General features: G+C 41.4%; 1 protein-coding gene across 7 annotated transcripts in view; it reads right to left on the minus strand.

The window, feature by feature from the left end:
• Positions 1 to 338: 338 nt before the first annotated feature.
• The window catches only part of LOC5580272, a 76,933-nt gene continuing 57,639 nt past the window's right edge, over positions 339 to 19,632 (minus strand). For all 7 annotated transcript variants that reach the window (XM_021849193.1, XM_001662849.2, XM_021849194.1 and 4 more), the window contains exon 4: positions 339 to 1,926. In XM_021849193.1, the coding sequence (XP_021704885.1) occupies positions 752 to 1,926 (1,175 nt within the window). In that variant the 3' untranslated portion in view covers positions 339 to 751. The remainder of the gene's footprint in view (positions 1,927 to 19,632) is intronic.

The raw sequence follows: 19,632 nt of genomic DNA on the forward strand, positions 1-19,632 counted from the left end.
CAGATGAGTATATTTCGACTAGCTCTTGTACTCTCCTCCAGTGACGACATAGGAGTTAAAGAAATTTGAAATTTAGTACAATTTCTATCGAAGATCATAAGAATATAGATGCCATCTTGTTTAAGATATTCATCTTCATTCTTGTTTACAGCGGATCACATTTTCGATCGAATCCTATTCGTTCGAATGCATGGCCCATTTGCTGACGTAAACGGAAATTCAAAACGGGATCGAAAGAGCATTCAAACGTAAACAAGAATAGGGGTGATTGTTTAACTCCTGACCGATTTGATATGCTCTTACCTTCAGTTTTCTTTCAATAAAATCCTATAAGTAAATCATATTCAAATAGATAAATTTATTTCATTCGCTCCGTAAGTATTTTTACACATCTCATCAGATTTATGCATGTTACTTATGTACATGTTACAAGACTCTCGTGGTTGATACGACGAAACCGCACACTGTGCTATTCAAAATGGAATTAATTTCATGAACTTCCTTCGAACAGTTTTCTTCAACTCTTCTACTGAAAAAAACAAAATCCCTTATCTCTAGCCGTAACGTAAAGTTTGACATTGCTTTCGCATAATTTTTGGCGCCATTTATTCCTCAACACTGACAACTGACCTCGCGACGACTATTTACACAAAACGAGACCCTATTTGCACAGATCTAAACGCTATAATACAGGTACCTAACTAAAAACAAGGGGGTTAAAAAGTAAACGATCCTACTGGCTCTCTAACACTTAAACCACGTCCGAATACTCCTCCTTCAATCGACTCCGGATGTCTTTGTGTCGGCGAAGTGTCCGCGCTGCCGGTAGGGGAATGCCCTGCCTTCGAAGAAGCTCGTAATCGCGGGTGCCGATTTCGTTCTTGATGCTGAGCGCAGAGTTTATCATGTGCTGCGTCCACCGTTTCGGATTCTCGGGCAGTGTGTTGAGGAATTCGACGTGCTGCTGGGACAATTTGCTCATGTCGAACGCCGCGACGTCCTTATCGAAGATGGAATGATGCTCGAAGACACCCATGTGAGAATCTTCACCGGTTCCGTTCATGTCCCCGGCAAAGCGCTCCATGACCTGCAGTTCGTGATCGTAGTCCTGCTCGGGTTCTTGCTCTGGTTCTTGGTCGTCATCATCGTCCACGTCCGCGGCCACCATCGCCGACAAATCTTCCAGGCCGTTGTCGTGTTCGTACTTTTTCAGCATCACCAGCGTTGGAATGTGAAGGCATTCTTGTTTCCGGAGGATTTCGTAGTTGCTGCCGCCCAGTTCGTTCTTGAGCTCCAAGGTTTTCTGCAGCTCGTAGTCGGAGAAACCCTTTGTGTTGCCCGATAGCGACTGCAAAAAGTCAATCTGTTCCTCGCTCAGGTTGTTGATGTCAAAGTACCCGTCCGGTTCTTCCGCGTTCAGGATATCGTCCACGTCGTCGCCATAACCGGACATCCCGCCGTTCACAGCGCCCGGTTCGTGCCCATTGGTGACTAGACCTTCGACCATCTCCCGGTAGCTTCTCTTGCGGCTCATCACGTCTACTCCGTCCAGATGGACCGTGTGTTTGTACTTTCGAAGCGTCTTGGCGCTGGGCAGTGGCATACCGTCGTTCTTCCGCAGCGAATCGTACTCCTTGCTGCCGATGATTCGCCGGATGTCCATACAGGTGCGCAGCTCGAACGGGGTCCACTTCTTCCGGAAGCCGGTCATCGACTTGAGGAACTCGATGTGGGCCACGGTAAGCGTTTGCTGCTGGTAGGTGTGCTGGTTCGGGTGACGTGGATAGTTGTCCCCGTTTGGGAGGTCACCAAGGCCACCTGCTGCAGCACCGTTGTGGTAAAGTTCGGAGCCTTGGTCTTCATCGAGATCGTCGTCCAGATCGTCGTGCTCCATTTTGCCACGGAAGTAGCTAATGTCGGGTATGGCTGCAAGAGATGGAGAAAATGAAAAGGTCGATTAAAATTTGGATATTATTACACAGTAAAGAACTGCCCATTTATGATTCATTTTGGTATAAAGGGTTTTTCTCTGATGAATTGTCTGAAACTTTGCAAAAAGAAGCACTTCAATGCGACGCAAATTGTGATAAAATATGAGATCAGTTGCTTTCAAAAAACCTCACTGCCATGTGAATCATAAGTGCCAAGAATAAGATCCGGCTCCCTAAGTACAATAATATTTAAAAGGCAATTCCTCAGGAATTCCGACCATACAGTTTGGAGTATGTCTAAGCATTTCGTTGGTGGCATTACGCCTGGTATTCATTCGGAAATTTTTTCAAGCATTTACCCAAGATTTCCGTTCAGGATCCTTCAAGAATTTAATCATAATATCCCACTTTTTTCAGATATTTTACAGAATTTTTTCATACATTCTTCTAGAATCTTCCCAAATAGATCCTCAATATTCCAGGAATTCATCCTGGGATTTTTCTATAAGGTACCGCGAGGCAAGTGGGTAAATGGGGTAAGTGAAAATAATTGATATATTTTACTGAATATGTGAATTAATGTTTTAAACTCATGCGTAAACCTTTGAGGCCATTGAGAACATTACGATAGGTAAGAGATTTCTGAGATTTTCAGCCATTATTTCATAGTAGAGCGAAAGAACGTTAACCTGTCAACTATTACTCCGTAAAAAGTTGGCGGCGTGCAAACTTATTGTAACACTTCAGTCGTCGCGCTGTTGTATTTTGTACAACACTGTTGAAAAAACCTCGCTTTTCGTTCACAACAGCAGCGTGGTGGTTCTGACGGCGGAAAACCGCACGACGACTGAAAGGTTTAAATTTTCAGCGGAAAAAAGATGTAGAAAATAATTTTCTGTACCACTTCTCTCTGATAGTTTTGAACTGCAATAAAAAAAAAGTTTTAGAATTAATTCGACATAGACAAAAAAATAACTAAATTGAAAAACCGTAAATTTTCTAATCACGTGGGGCAAGTGAAAAGTTTCTCATTAGAGATTGAATTTGTGGTTTCTCTTTAGGTATACAAGGTTCGCAATTATCATAGGACAACAGAACGAAACACTACACTCACAGCGTTAAAAGCTATTATCATGGCCAAATCATGGAACTTCTCTAAAAAAAAAGATTGCCAAGTATCACGATATTACAGGGTGATTACTAATTCCTGTCAGTAAAGTAAATGATCGTAGATAAAAGATGTATGTATGAGTTTTGCTTTCCAGTGTACATCCTGTTTTGTACATCTATAAAGTTTGTTTTGACAAAGTAAAAATTCAATCTTTTTTCGTTAACCATAGTTTTTAGTCATATGTGTTGTTTTAAAGGCATTACACCTGGCACGCACGTTTTCCACAGATATGTATTTTTGACTAAACTCCGCTGAAAAATTTACCTTGAAAAATTGACTAAACTACGCTGAAAAATTTACTGAATATACACTGGTAATTAAAATTCATACAACCATCTTTTTTCTATGATTGCTTATTTTACTGACAGGAAATAGTAATCACCCTGTAATATGTTTACTTGGGACAGCCGATCATTGGCGTAAATAGGGAGGGGCCAGGGGGGGCCTTGCCCCCCCGAACCATGGGCTTGGCCCCCCCGAAAAAAAAAATGGAGAAGAAATGACAATACAGTTAAAACTAGTTTTTAGTATCAAACACTTATGATACTAGACGCATTAAATGCATTTATTTACGCCCATGCAGCCGATTGAAAGGAAGACGTTGATTGAAAAGTTTGTCAAGCTAAAAAATATTCACGACCTCATTTGTTTTAATTTAAAGTCTCTAGAATTTTAAGAATCCTAACTATGCGAAATCCATTACCCACTTGCCCCACGGTACCTTATTGTTTTTCTAGGATTTTGTTCAATATTTCTGATTAGGATTCGATCAACAATTTAATCAGTAATGTTTTTAAGTATATTTATAGAAATTACTCCTATGTTTTCTATCAAGACCCTTTCAATAATACCTACAAAAAAAATCATCAATCATTTATAGCTATTTTTTTTTAATTCTATCTAGAATTGCTCCATTAATTTATATAATAAATGATGGTAACACAGCGTAACAAAAATGACATTTATGCGTGTCTCAAGGATTAAATTATGTGCCTCTAGAAGATTTGGGGTTGCTGAATCTGATTCAGTTTTCAGAAATATCCATGCACGTCACAATTGTTAGCTACAGGTCGCCAAAGTTGTATTAAACACTGGTTTTATTGATGTTTACATGAAATTTAAAGTATGATTCATCAAATTTTTGTTTTTTTTTTTTTTGTGGTATTCAGTTGGAGCTGCCTGACAGCTTAACTTGTCAAGGCTGAACCCTTGGTCTGGCTTTTGCCAAGTTTCCCCTCTACCAGGACCAAAACTCAGACGGACTAGGCTATGGTGCCCACATGAACACTGTTTTTTTATTAGTATTGTGACGTGACATTTTTTAAAAAAATACCCATATTCCCTTGCTTCTAAGAAAAGGAAGCATTGTGAAAATCAGCAACAGCAGAATTTTTTGAAATAGTAGTGTAGTAGTGTCATTACTAATACTGTCTAGTCGAAATGGTTTTGAATAATTTGTCATTTAAGTGCTATTCTGATTACTCCTGTCTTTTACGTAAGATTAAAGTCTTAAATGTAAATTGTCGTCAAGTCTTATCAAAATTAGGCTGTTTAGTAGTAGTTCTAGTTAATTTCAGGGCTTTACGTTCATCGCTTTCCTTGTCTGTTCAACAATTATCTTAGGCTTCTATTACAGTCTCCTACAAGATTCACTTTTCGGTGTCAAATGCAATGCTTCACAACGCCTACTTTCTACTTGTAAATTTTGCGAAAATGAAGCTGGAATCAGATTATTTATACCGTTGTTACAAAGTATGTATTTCATAATATGGCAATGTAAAAACCATATTAAAATAAGATTGTCGCCACTTATTTCTACTCAGTGAATCTACTAGTAATTTTCCTCAGAGTAAGTGAACTTCCACCTGACGCAGTTTCTGTCAGGACATGGTTGCTATAGACAGTACCTGCATAGGTTCAGGCACTCAGAATCTCCTGCGTGCCCCAATTGTGCTGGTGTGGAGGAAACAGCGGAGTATGTCGTGTTCGATTGCCCTCGTTTCATTGTCGTGAAAGGTCGCATGCTCACTACATGCGGAGAGGACACGTCCCTCGACAATATAATAGAGAGAATGTGTGCGGATGCCGAGTGCTGGAATGCAGTAACTACGGCTGTCACTCACATTATGTTAGAATTGCAGCGCCTATGGCGGCGCGCCGACCAAGAGTTGCCGGCAGAGGATTAGCGCTGCCGAGGCTGGTCCTTTTTAACATTGTTTAAGTCAGCTAGGAGAAGCAGTTTGCCTAGGCTACTTCTGCTACACGTGTTGTGCTATATGCACAGGCCCCTTCCCGAAGAAATACCGTAAGGTGGTTCCGGGGAGATAAGGGTCTGAGACCATAGGTAATGTCGATGCACTGTTACAATTCTGGTTTTAGCAGGTCGTCGTTGGTGCGTCCTCCTCGCATTCCCTGAGTCACCTTCTCAGGGGATCTGTTTGCAGATTTCGCCCTTGTAAAAAAACAAAAAAAAAACACATTGCACATTCAAGGGTCTGATTGTGCTCCTAACCCACCCTCAGTTTCTCACCAGCTTGAAATCATATGTTCCTGAAGTATAAACGATTTCAATGAATGATAACCGTATTATGCAGTAGTTTAAATAGGATCACTAAATAAGAACACACAAAAAATCTGATTGTAATAAAAACTTTGCCATTGTATTGAAGTTCATGCAACCTCTAATCAACACTACAAAATACAGCAATCAAATATTAAAATCATCGCTCCCTTGAAAATATAATTTCATGCCCAGGGAAGTTAGAATTCTGTGGCATTTTAAGCAAATAAATTGCCATACAAGCTGATAAGTCGATGACGAACTACAAATAACTTGAAATTTTGCCTGTATGAGAATTTTTACATTGCAGTCATTTTACATAGAGTTCCAGAGGGCTGTTCGAAGAGAAAAGTAAGTAACCGAGCGACTTTGTAATTTAATTCTAAAACGGTAAGTTGTGAGTTGTTGGTATGTTCCACAAAGTTGTTCAATTTCAGAAGTCACACATATTTGCAGAATACACCAAATTTCCACGACTTACCGTTTTCGAATTAAATTAAAAAGTCTGTTGATTACTTACTTTTGTCTTTGAACAACCCTCTGAAACTCTATGTAAAATGACTGCAATGTAATAATTCCCTTACAGGTAAAATTTCAAGTTATTTGTAGTTCGTCATCCAAATTAAGCCAATTTGGTTACTAATGTATGTCACTGACTGTATATCTGTAGTTGGAATGTGTTGCGACTTAGATAATTAAACATTTTTTTCACATAAATTCTTCTATAATCTCTGGTTGCCTGGCATCTTACCATGAGTTCGAAGAATCACTGTTGAGAATTGAATTCCACGAGCAAACAGAAAGAAATGATGCTATTATGAAATCACAAAATGCGGGCCACATCACAATAACACTCAAAGTCTGTTAGTGGGCCGAACAAAGCCTCTTTGATCGCTGTTTGCTGATCACTAATGTAAGTTACTGTCCGATCAATTACTTGAACTTGAGATATTTTTTTCTGAAGCATGTTTTAAAATTGAAAATCAAAGTCACTAGCAAAATTTGCAGTATTGAACAATTCATTTGCAATACAGTTATTTATAGACCGATTTGAATGAAAGATTCACAGTACGTTGGACGTAACTTGAATTACAACATATATTTTCAGGTAATTTTAAGGTGAAGATGAATCGAAGCCAAAGTTTGAATTTTCAAGAGCACGGATCTGGAGAACCAAACATCCGTTCAAGCTGAAAACTTAATCATTGGTCACTAGCTTGTGGTGACCAATCGATTAGGTTTTCAGCTCAAACGGGTGTTTGGTTCTCCAGATCCGTGCTCTTGAAAATTTAAACTATGGCTTCGATTCATCTCCACCTTAAAATCACGAAACCACACCAATAATAATTTAGCTAAAATGAATTTTTGACCAATTTTAATTTTAATTAAAAAAAATTAAGGTATAGCTTTGTGGTATCTGCAGCAAAGTTATAGATTTAGACAAGAGGAACAAGTTTGCTGAAGACAGTTTTTGTGTGAGTTTTGTTGTATACTATTTTCAGATAAATCGTTTATTATTTTTCGTCATTTAGATAAACCGTTCGAAATCGTTAAATCGTTTAAAAATATTAACATAGAATTACTGAATGCGATAGGTGTTTAAATCCGGAAATGGAAAATAATCACGTGGAATGCTTCTTCTAGCAGGTTTGCTACGCACGGTTCACAAATCATGTAACGCTTTACCAGTTAGTAAGTTACCAAAAAGGGTCTACTGAATAGTTACAGGGGAACCTTTTAAAAAATTTCTATGGGGATACTGAACAATGCAATTTATATTTAGATTGTCGAGACTATGTTGGTCGGAATGACTGTTGATCTTTTCTGGCTGCAAAATTTCTTGCCCTCCTAGAACAGAGAGTAGGTACAGGGGATATGCAAAATGATTGAGATAGGCAAAATTTTGCCTAAATTCAAATGCTTGTAACTTTATGAAAAATGGATGAAATCGGAAGCATCCGAAAGCAGTCGACGGAAAATTTGGTATAGTTTCAGGAACTTGCTTGGCCATGCACATTGGCCACCGGTCACCGGAGATATTCCGAATTTTCCAAGGTCATGTCCAAATGGCATTTTTTCTGTTGCTTGTATTTTTGTGCGGCATGAAGTTGTGTAGATGTTTACAATTTTCCTAGAAACTAGAACTAATAGGAAGTTGAATGCCGGCGGACGCATTAAGATTCGTTGAAAATCTTCTGAAATATGACCATTTCCGTAAAACTGGTTCCGGAAAACATGGTCAGGCATGTTTTTTATTACCAATCATGTAAATATTATTCGGAGCTATATCCAAGTGGCATCAATCTTCAAAATGATGCTTCCAGCAGCATATTTAGAACCATCAGATGCACTGTCTTCTCTATAGTAGGTTCCTGGTGCCCCGGGGAAAGTGGCCATTTAGGAACATATCTGGAACTATATCAATATGGGCATCAAACTTCAATATTTTCATATCATGGAAGCATTTTCAGCACCATCGGCTGCCATGGTCACTCTATAGTAGGTTCTAGGTGCCCCAGGGGATGCGGCCAATTCAAAACATGTCCGGAAACACATCAATATGGGTATCAAAACTCAAGATTTTTGAAGGTGATGCTTCCGAAAGTACTTCCAGAACCAGTAGCTGAGTACCTGAAGGTGAAGATGAATCGAAGAAAAACCTCAAATTTTCAAGAGTACAAATCTGGAGAGCCGAACATACGTTTGGGCTGAAAACTTAATCGATTGGTCACCACCAGCTAGTGACCAATCGATTAAGTTTTCAACTTAAACGGATGTTTGGTTCTCCAGATCCGTGCTCTTGAATTTATGAAGTTTGGCTTCGATTCATCTTCACCTGAAATTCTGGAAATTAGACCGAAAGTTTTTCCTCATCTTTGGAAATCAAACGCTTATGGAGTAACAACATCTGTTGACCACATTTTTAATAGGATAGCATTGCACCATGACAGTTGGAAAATTTCGGCAACTCCGTGATGCCATCAAACCCCTGGTTGGTCACAACCTTCAACGCACCACCACGATTTCCTATGCGTCGGACGACCTTTCCGCGAGAAGACCGACGAATTCATCGAGTCGTGGCATTTACCGCCATGGTCGGGTCTCCTCTGTTGCGTTGCGGCAGCAGCTCAGTGTTAGCACCCAACAAGCGATATGGTTGAAGGACAAAGCCCGCCGTCTGCCCACACACATCATCATCATCGTCATCATTAGGCTTCGCACCCGAGGAGACGCTAGAGGTTGCCACTGAAGTTTTGTACACTCAGCTGCCACCTTTGAGGAGGTGATGCCATAGGCACTACAGTTGGTGCGGTGCGACACAAACACACACGACGCCACTGACGACGCGCGGCGATGATGACGAGGGCGACGTGGCCCCCGTGTTCCAGCTGTAAACAATATTGCGCTATTTAACGCTCCACACAGTCATCATCATCATCAGCAGCAGCAGCATCATCATGGTCGTAGCAAGAGGGAAGGCAGGGGGTGGAAGGTGTTGCTTCCCTTGGTCAATGTAAAGAAATCGTAATCAACTGTTTTGTTATAAAAATTAATGCATCAATGTTTCCAGTGAGAATCTGCCAGCAATATTATATGAGTTTAAATTTTCTGCTAAGGCGGCGTCCACAAATTACGTAACGCTCTAGGGGGAGGGGGGAGTTGGCTCAAGCGTTACGACTGTTCATACAAAAATTTGAAATTTTTCATACAAAAAGCGTTACGGACGCGGGAGAGGGGATCCAAACATTTCAATTTTAGCATTACGTAAGGAACTTGCTAGCATTTTTGATTCTTCTTCAGCGATACCTTCATGTATTATCCGGTGATACTCAACGGTGTCTTTTGAACCGCACTAAAATTATTCTAGAAGTTCTATGTTAATTCTAGTCAGAAAAATTATGTATGAAATTACTCCAGAAGTTTAACAATACAGTATCATTAAGTAGATGAAAAAACCGAATTTAGTACTATACCATTTAATTCCACTAGAGTTTGTATCCTTTGACAGATACGCGTATTTCGACCTCAACTGCAAGGCCGTCTTCAGTGTCGTGTACTAGACTCGACTTCTGACAGTATCATTGTTTTATTATTCCTGCCAAAACTCATCAAGCACACCAGATTTTTTTAACTACAGTCAGACTATTTATGTCTACTTTTAACATTATTCCGAAATTTTTCACCTTTTAGTCGCATATATCAAAGTTGTATATGCACGAAACAAATGTGACAAATATGAGGCAAATCCATCGACAAATTAATAAAGGCATAAATACACAGTGAAAATTTTCTTTCGTTGTTCGGTAATTTTTCTTACCGAAAACATACTGTAAATTAATATTTAACTGAAGCTTCGGTATTTTAAATAAGGTTTACCGAACAAACTTCAAAAAACAGGACATTCAAATAAATATTTGCCTGATTTTACCGAAATCGTCGATTTATTTACCGAAAAATGTGTACCTTATACAGATTCGCCGTACACTGTATTTTTTTACCGTACCTCAGTGATGCTTTACCGAACAAATGAAAACATGAACAATTTTGAGACCACCATATTTGTTTATGGAACCAAGACAATACTGTGGAAAAAATATACTGTAGAGCATTTTTAATAGATCAAGGTAAATTAATATAATAAGTTTTCACGCAAAATAATGAAAATTGCTATTTTTCTAGATATAAATTGATCCACCCATGACGGAATCTGTGACATCGGTTTTGTTAGCTTGGGCGGAGAATTGCAAGCATGCCAGAATTGGTGCCTCAAGTGGAATCCCAGAAGCGCAGGGTTTGCAGCTTACTTTCAAGTTAACTGTTGAATTACTGGCGGTATTTAGTCTCCAGCATAGCCAACTGATAAGCCATCCTGTCTGTTCATCTACGAGGCATTTTTTTGCATAAAGAAACACTTAACGCCACTGGAGCAAAACCCTTGTATTTGCTCAACAAAATGTTTGTACATTGCTATATGTATTTATTAGTTGAATTAAAATAATGAAAAACAAAATAAACATGGCTAAACCAAACAGAGAACCTGAAACAAATCGGATTATTTTAGTACCAGATTATATTTAATTAATTTTCTGTTTCTGATCGCCCAATTCCGTTCGGACTGCCTGCTGATATGAACAATGCATTCGGTAATTACTATTACAATTCATTCGGTAACTATTCACGAGCGTTTCGTAATATTTTGACAGCTGCGCTCTGATTCAAATTACGGATTGTTCGGTAATTTTTAACATTACCGAAAGCATTACTGATCGCTCAGCGGTTAATATTTCGGTAAAAAATTACCGGAGTCGGTGATATTTTCTAAGTGTGTAGCGTAAAATATGTGAATTTACTTTTTAAGTTGCTGGACCTCTCACTCCCTATCGCGGAAATCCTGGATACGCCCATGATCATCATCATCATTCATCGGTCGGTTTTGACCGTATGTGGACCTTGGCCGGGGCGAGAGGGAAAAGTTTCCAAATCCAACGCGGTTGCTGCTGGGGCTCAGTTCGATCGATTTTCGTTGCCACACACCGACCACGCCGCACTACTCTCATCAGGGAATGACGAAATGGTTCGTCCCGGGTGCAGCCCTGATGCCAATTTGGGAGGATACTATGTACTAGGAGTAGCCCAGATAGCCGTTACATTCCAAGAACCCATCAGGATCGCCACGGGATACGGTCATTTGGGCGAGGGCTGCCCACATTCTACACGACAAAGGCGGAACCCGAACACGACGAGTGGCTTTGTCCATGAACTGATATAGGAGAGCGACGCTGCACTGAAAAAAGCGACCACGTTATCGCTTGCCGCAGCTTGCAGCTTGTTTCACACGCGCTCCTCCTCCACCTGTGCCACCACTTCTGTGCGGTCACTAGGGTAGCCCACAATGATGAAATTATAAAAACCTTAGGTTACCCGTCCGAAATTTATTCATTCTGACCCACAGCACAGAAGCTACTGTGTATGTTTGAGCAGAATCCGTCAACTCTAAAGGGGATCTTAAAACTTGTATGATGAAAATCAACCAAATATATGGCGAAAACGAGTTCAACTACATTTTCGAGGTGGCACTGTAATCGATGATTTTTTATTAAATATTATTGAGTTGAAGACTCTACTATTTTACTATATTCTACTTTTGTTTTCAAGTATTACCTTACTAAATTCTATGATTTTTTTACACCTTCATTCTATTTTGACAAGGGCCATGTTTTTCTAAACACAAGAATAGAATTCGCCTCTTAAAATTGCACTACCACTATTATTAGACACACTATACTACTTGATCAATCACGCTACATATCTATATTTTTTTTCGACGGAAAAGCTTCCGATTTGTTTCAGATTCTTCTCTATTGATTCGAAATTCTCATATGTATAATCACTGCGGAACAAATGTTTGTCTCATGTACCAAAATACCAGTATTTACTTAATTCGGGGTCGTAGTATATCTGGTTTTTGAGATATTGACTGATTAAAATGCATTATTTATCGATTTCAGTCAACTCACATGCAAGTTCTCCAGCTTGTAAGCTTTTTGTGCTTAATTTGCTACAGCTATCAATGGTTAGGTACTAAAGAATACGAATCAACGAAGGTCTTCATACTTTCGTTACTAGAAAGGTACTTTTTGATGGGCAATTATTGTATCAGGCTATATAAAAGAAACGTCGAATTTTGTTAAGATGCCGCAAGCATGTTCAACAATTCTTCAATTTTCTTCACACGTACTTCAATCCCCCTTAGAGTTCAAGGATTCCACTCAATCTTTCACAGTAGCTTCTGGGCGTTCAACTAAATAAATTTGAAAGGATTCATCAAGATTAGCGTAGCATGATCATTATAGGTCACCCTAGTAGCCACCTTGCCGCCGTTCCGCCGCGTGGAGTGAGCTTCGCGAAGTGCTCGCGGCCCCCGCGGCAGGCAGCACATGCTTCTCGTTACGCTCTCTAGCGCATCATCCATCTGCCGTCATTAGCCAGCCGGCCCCCGTGGCCGTTCAAACCAGCAGCTAGTTTGGTGACCCTCGCCGCGCGCACTACCCTCGCTACTAATACCAACAGCCGGCCGGGGCAGACAGGCAAGCGACCGTGTGGAAGCACTGAATCAGTCCGACTGGTTGTGCGGCGTTCCCTCAGGGCCACATGACTGTGCGGAGTACCTAGTGCAGCGCCTGGTGCCATGTTGCCGAAGCGGCTGGACAATCGAAACCAAAATGGCCACAACTCTGTCGAGATAGTTACGGGGATGGTTGATTAGTTAAATTATAGGGATTCAATCGTGTTTGTCAAATGGAGTGATTTATAAAATATGAGGAATCACAAAGTGTATGGGAAATATGGTTTGGCAGTGACAACGATACATTTCGCAGGCTTTTTTTGTTATGAAGCCGAAGAATTGTAGAATAGATTCTCAAATTTTCTGTTTCTCGACATCACATCTCATCTGGGACAGAGCCTGCTTCTCAGCTTTGTGTTCGTATGAGTACTGTCACAATTATTAACCCTTCAGTCGTCGCGCGGTTTGTCACCGTCAGAACCACCACGCTGATGCTGTGTACGAAAAGCGAGGTTTTGTCACCACTGTTGTACAAAATACAACAACGCGACGACTGAAGTGTTAACTGAGGGCTTTCTTTGCCAATATAACATTTTTGCTGCATGTATATATCCTGCGGCAAGTACAAAGATACTCAATGCCCTGGAATGTCAAGAAAATTTCCAAACCGAAAAGCTCTTCAACCAGTGGCATTAAAAGCCACGACCCTCAGTTTGGTCTTGCTGGGGACGATTCGAGGTATAGACCTTCCTTCCCTACTTTTTTGCATGGTATTTAGTTGGAGCTGCCTGACAGCTTAACTTGTCAAGGCTGAACCCTTGGTCTGGCTTTTGCCAAGTTTCCCCTCTACCAGGACCAATACTCAGACGGACTAGGCTATGGTGCGCACATGAACACTGTTTTTTTATTAGTATTGTGACGTGGTAGTTTTTTAAAAATACCCATATTCCCTTGCTTCTGAGAAAACGAAGCATTGTTTAGATCAGCAGCTCCATCAGAATTTGTTTGAAATAGTAGTGTAGTAGTGTCATTACTAATACTGTCTAGTCGAAATGTTTTTGAATAATTTGTCATTTAAGTGCTATTCTGATTACTCAGTCTTTTACGTAAGATTAGAGTCTTAAATGTCAATTGTCGTCAAGTATTTACAAAATTAGGCTGTTTAGTTGTAGTTCTAGTTCATTTCGTGTTTGTTGTTCAAAGTATGTATTGGTCATAACGTTCATATATCCTTAAAAAGGAAAGTGATCCTTGTCTATTCAACAACTCGAACCTAGCAAGTTATCTTAGGCTTCTATTACAGTCTCCTACAAGATTCACTTTTCGGTGGCAAATGCAATGCTTCACATAGCCTACTTTCTACTTATAAATTTTGCGAAAATGAAGCTGGAATTAGATTGTTTATACCATTGTAACAAAAGAGGTATTGCTTGTTATGGCAATGTGAAAACCATATTAAAATAAGATTGTCGCCACTTATTTCTACTCAGTGAATCTACTAGTCATTTTCCTCAGAGTAATATTCCCCACGTCGTATATGATAACACTGTTTCTAGCTAACTAATAGTAAGAGTGGTTACGGATCAATCTGGTTAGCAAAAGGCAAACTAATCGTCGCCAATAGTATTAATGTCCACTTCGAATAGATTAATTATTTGAAATGGGCATCAATTCTATCAACGACGCAGGATGTCCGTTGCATCACATCCGAGATATTATTGCGTCTATGCCATATGAATTATGACGCGGCTTCAAAATGCCAAAATGTGATACCACCACTACAGGTTACGCCTTTGGTTACCATCATAGGGGTCGTCCATAAATGACGTAGCTTTTTAGGGGGGAGGGGGGACTTCACGAATTTGTGACGAAGTGTGGCGAGGGGGAGGGAGGGGTCCGTGGACGTAGCATTTTGAATCAAGTAGGTAAAAACAGAGGCGCTGAAAAAATGGCATGCAATTGTTTTTTATCAAACTTATTTTTTTTACTTATAAACTTGGGTTATAAAATGAGCTTCAAAACATTAATATCACAAGAATAAAAAATATCTATAAAATTTAAGATATTCTGCAATCAAACAAGATGTTTTGAAGCTTTAAATAATTATGTGAATATTTTATTATATTCGTTTCTAAATTCATAAATTTATAAATTAAAAAAAAAGTTGAATAATTTAATTAAAAATCAAGGCTTTAACTACTTGAAATACATTGTTTTGCCATTTGTTAACAAAACATAAAGTCAGTGGTTTTAGTTTTAATCGTATTTTCTGTTGTGGCTTCATTTATTTAAGAGAATAAAATATGCTCTTTTCGGAAAACATTACATTAAAACAAGATATTTATTCCGTGAATTATGCATTCGATGTGGCAGGAGATTTCCTTCCGATCAACTCATCGATTTGTTTTGATATATCAATGCTCTTGATGAAATAGCCTGAATATTATTGAGGACAACAGATTCGAGTGTTATCGAAATTGCCCTATCGTTAAATTTTCTAATAACTCGGTAATTTGAACAATTTTTATTATTGAACTGTTTCATTATAGGTTGTGCAAGATTATTTCAGTATGGAAACGATAATGAACTTCAACTGAAATATTAATGGATATGAATAATTTGTATAATAACACAGCGTAACAAAAATGACATTTTTGCGTGTCTCAAGAATCAAATTATGTGTCTCTAGTAGATTTTGGGTTGCTGAATCTGATGCCGTTCTCAGAAATGTTCTAGCACGTCACAATTTTTAGCTACAGGTCGCCAAAGTAATATAAAACACTGGTTTCAATAATGGTTACATAAAATTTAAACAATGATCTATCAAAAAATATTATGATTTAATCTACCAAGCATGCAAAATATCACTTTAACTTTCAATTCAGATATAATTTGATCGAAATTCCACGATTAAATTGAGGTTAAATCGATGTTTTCAACATTCTTGCAATCTTCATACGAAATTCTTCGTTTCTCTTATAAAGCAAAATACAATACTTTTCTAAATCAACAAAAAATAAATTTTGAGCATCGGAAGTATTATGAGCATTGATGATAAGTATTGTTATACCCATGAAGCTTGAGTTCTGAGGCAAATTGAGCAAATAAATTGCCATACAAGCTGGAAAACTTGCATGCAAGTTGGCTGAAATAGTCAAATTTAGCATTTTCAACAGCCAATATCTTAAAAACTAGACGTGCTATGATATTTCTGTAAATGGCAATGGATTCAGCAACCATAAATTAAGTAAATAGCAGTATTTTGGTGCTTGAGACAAAATCGTGTTCCGCAGTGTAATCGCTAAGATTAATGTATCTGGTTGGTAAATGGCTGGGCATGGCGTACCATTGGTACCTGGCGTACCTGCAGGAATAAAATAGACCCCTTTGTGCGGTCCTTAGCCTCTTTCCCAGCAACTGCTATCCCTACCTCCTCGTGGTACTGGCCGGGGTACGAGTAACCTTGGGGAGATCGGGTAACCAACCCCCGGTGGGAACTTTGGTCGTATGCTGACAGGGAAGGGGGGTTTGCTTTTGCTTTTGCCTTTGCAAACCTGGAGCGTCTGTACTCCATGTTAGGAGCGGCTCACAACAGCGTCGGTTCCCCATGTCAGGGGCGGCTGATCATCGTCCGAGTGCCAGAGAAGGACTCTAAGCTAAACTGCGCACTATGGTCCTCCGAACATTTAGGGGGAATGGTCCTCCGGAAATCTAGGGGGTTGGTGTCAGGCCCTGCAAGCCAGCCGTAAAAAATCAAGCAACGAATCAACGAGAGAATACGAACCGGGACAATCGGCGAAGACCACAGCGACGTAAAGGGACTAGCGATTGGAAGCTCGGTACGTGGAACTGTAAATCTCTCAACTTCATCAGGAGCACACGCATATTCGCCGACGTGCTGAAGGACCGTGGATTCGGCATCGTAGCGTTGCAGGAAGTGTGTTGGAAGGGATCAATGGTGCGAACGTTTAGAGGTAACCATACCATCTACCAGAGCTGCGGCAATACACATGAGCTGGGAACAGCTTTTATAGTGATGGGTGATATGCAGAGGCGCGTGATCGGGTGGTGGCCGATCAATGAGAGAATGTGCAAGTTGAGGATCAAAGGCCGGTTCTTCAACTTCAGCATAATAAACGTGCACAGCCCTCACTCCGGAAGCACTGATGATGATAAAGACGCTTTTTACGCGCAGCTTGAACGCGAGTACGACAGTTGCCCAAGCCACGACGTCAAAATCATCATAGGAGATCTAAACGCTCAGGTTGGCCAGGAGGAGGAATTCAGACCGACGATTGGAAAGTTCAGCGCCCACCGGCTGACGAACGAAAACGGCCTACGACTAATTGATTTTGCCGCCTCCAAAAATATGGCCATTCGTAGCACCTACTTCCAGCACAGCCTTCCATACCGATACACCTGGAGATCACCACAGCAGACAGAATCGCAAATCGACCACGTTCTGATTGATGGTCGGCACTTCTCCGACATTATCGACGTCAGGACCTATCGTGGCGCTAACATCGACTCCGACCACTATCTGGTGATGGTCAAACTGCGCCCAAAACTCTCCGTCGTTAACAACGTACGGTACCGACGGCCGCCCCGGTATGACCTAGAGCGGCTCAAGCAACCGGATGTCGCAGCGGCATACGCGCAGCAACTCGAGGCTGCATTACCGGAAGAGGGTGAGCTGGACGAAGCCCCTCTTGAAGACTGCTGGAGAACAGTGAAAGCAGCCATCAACGATGCAGCTGAGAGCAACGTCGGGTACGTAGGACGGAGTCGACGGAACGATTGGTTCGACGAGGAGTGCCAGGAGGTTTTGAAGGAGAAGAATGCAGCGCGGGCGGTCATGCTGCAGCAAGGGACCCGGCAGAACGTGGAACGCTATAAATGGAAACGGCAACAGCAGACCCGCCTCTTTCGGGAGAAAAAACGCCGCCTGGAGGAGTGCGAGGAGATGGAACAGCTGTGCCGGTCTCAGGAAACGCGTAGGTTCTATCAGAAGCTCAACGCATCCCGCAACGGCTTCGTGCCGCGAGCCGAGATGTGCAGGGATAAGGATGGGAGCATTCTGACGGACGAGCGTGAGGTGATCGAAAGGTGGAAGCAGCACTTCGACGAGCACCTGAATGGTGCTGAGAGCACAGGCAATGAAGGACGGGACAACGGAGGAAATGCCTTCGTCAGTACTGCGGAAGATGGAAACCAACCAGCCCCCACTTTGAGGGAGGTTAAGGATGCCATTCACCAGCTCAAGAGCAATAAAGCTGCTGGTAAGGATGGTATCGGAGCTAAACTCATAAAGATGGGTCCGGAAAGGCTGGCCATTTGTCTGCACCGGCTGATAGGCACAATCTGGGAAACAGAACAGCTACCGGAGGAGTGGAAGGAAGGGGTAATCTGCCCTATCTACAAGATAGGGGACAAGTTAGATTGTGAGAACTTTCGAGCGATCACCATTCTAAATGCGGCCTACAAAGTATTATCCCAGATCATCTTCCGTCGTCTGTCACCTGTAGTAAACGAGTTCGTGGGAAGTTATCAAGCCGGCTTCGCTGACGGCCGATCGACAAGGGACCAGATCTTTACTGTACGGCAAATCCGCCAAAAATGTCGCGAATACCAGGTCCCAACGCATCACCTTTTCATCGATTTCAAGGCGACATACGATAGTATCGACCACGTAGAGCTATGGAAAATCATGGACGAGAACAGCTTTCCCGGGAAGCTCACGAGACTGATAAGAGCGACGATGGAAGATGTGCAAAATTGTGTGAAGGTTTCAGGCGAACACTCCAGTTCATTTGGATCCCACCGGGGACTACGACAAGGTGATGGACTTTCGTGCCTGTTGTTCAATATTGCGCTAGAAGGTGTTATGCGGAGAGCCGGGCTTAACAGACGGGGTACGATTTTTACGAGATCCAGTCAATTTGTTTGCTTCGCGGATGATATGGACATCGTCGGCCGAACATTTGAAAAGGTGGCAGACCTGTTCACCCGCCTGAAACGCGAGGCAGCAAAAGTTGGACTAGTGGTGAATGCGGTCAAGACGAAGTACATGCTAGCTGGTGGGGCCGAGCGCGACAGGGCTCGCCTAGGTAGCAGTGTTACGATAGACGGGGATACGTTCGAGGTGGTCGACGAGTTCGTCTACCTTGGATCCTAACTGACGGCTGACAATAACGTTAGCCGTGAAATACGGAGGCGCATCATCAGTGCAAGTCGGGCCTACTATGGCCTCCAGAAGAAGCTGCGGTCAAAAAAGATTCACGCCCGCACCAAATGTACCATGTACAAAACGCTCATAAGGCCGGTAGTCCTCTACGGGCATGAAACGTGGACGATGCTCGAGGAGGACCTGCAAGCACTTGGAGTCTTCGAACGTCGGGTGCTTAGGACGATCTTCGGCGGTGTGCAGGAGAACGGTGTGTGGCGGCGAAGGATGAAACACGAGCTCGCCCAACTCTACGACGAACCCAGTATCCAGAAGGTGGCCAAAGCTGGAAGGATACGATGGGCACGGCATGTTGCAAGAATGCCGGACAGCAACCCTGCAAAGATGGTATTCGCTTCGGATCCGGTTGGTACAAGAAGGCGTGGAGCGCAGCGAGCTAGGTGGGCGGATCAAGTGCGTATCGATTTGGCGAGCGTGGGGCAGAACCGAGGATGGAGAGATGCGGCCACGAATCGAGTATTGTGGCGTGAAATTGTTGATTCAGTGTTATCTGTGTAGATGTTAACTAAATAAATGAAATGAATGTATCTGGCCACTGATTGCTAAATGGATTTGAATTTGGAAAATAATGACAATGATTCATTTCAAATAATATATTTTGTTGATCATTTTCATTGAAATCTATTTCCTAACAACGAATAACTAAAAAACAATCCTGTA

This window comes from Aedes aegypti, chromosome 3, assembly GCF_002204515.2.
Source record: "Aedes aegypti strain LVP_AGWG chromosome 3, AaegL5.0 Primary Assembly, whole genome shotgun sequence".
NCBI lineage: Eukaryota > Metazoa > Arthropoda > Insecta > Diptera > Culicidae > Aedes > Aedes aegypti.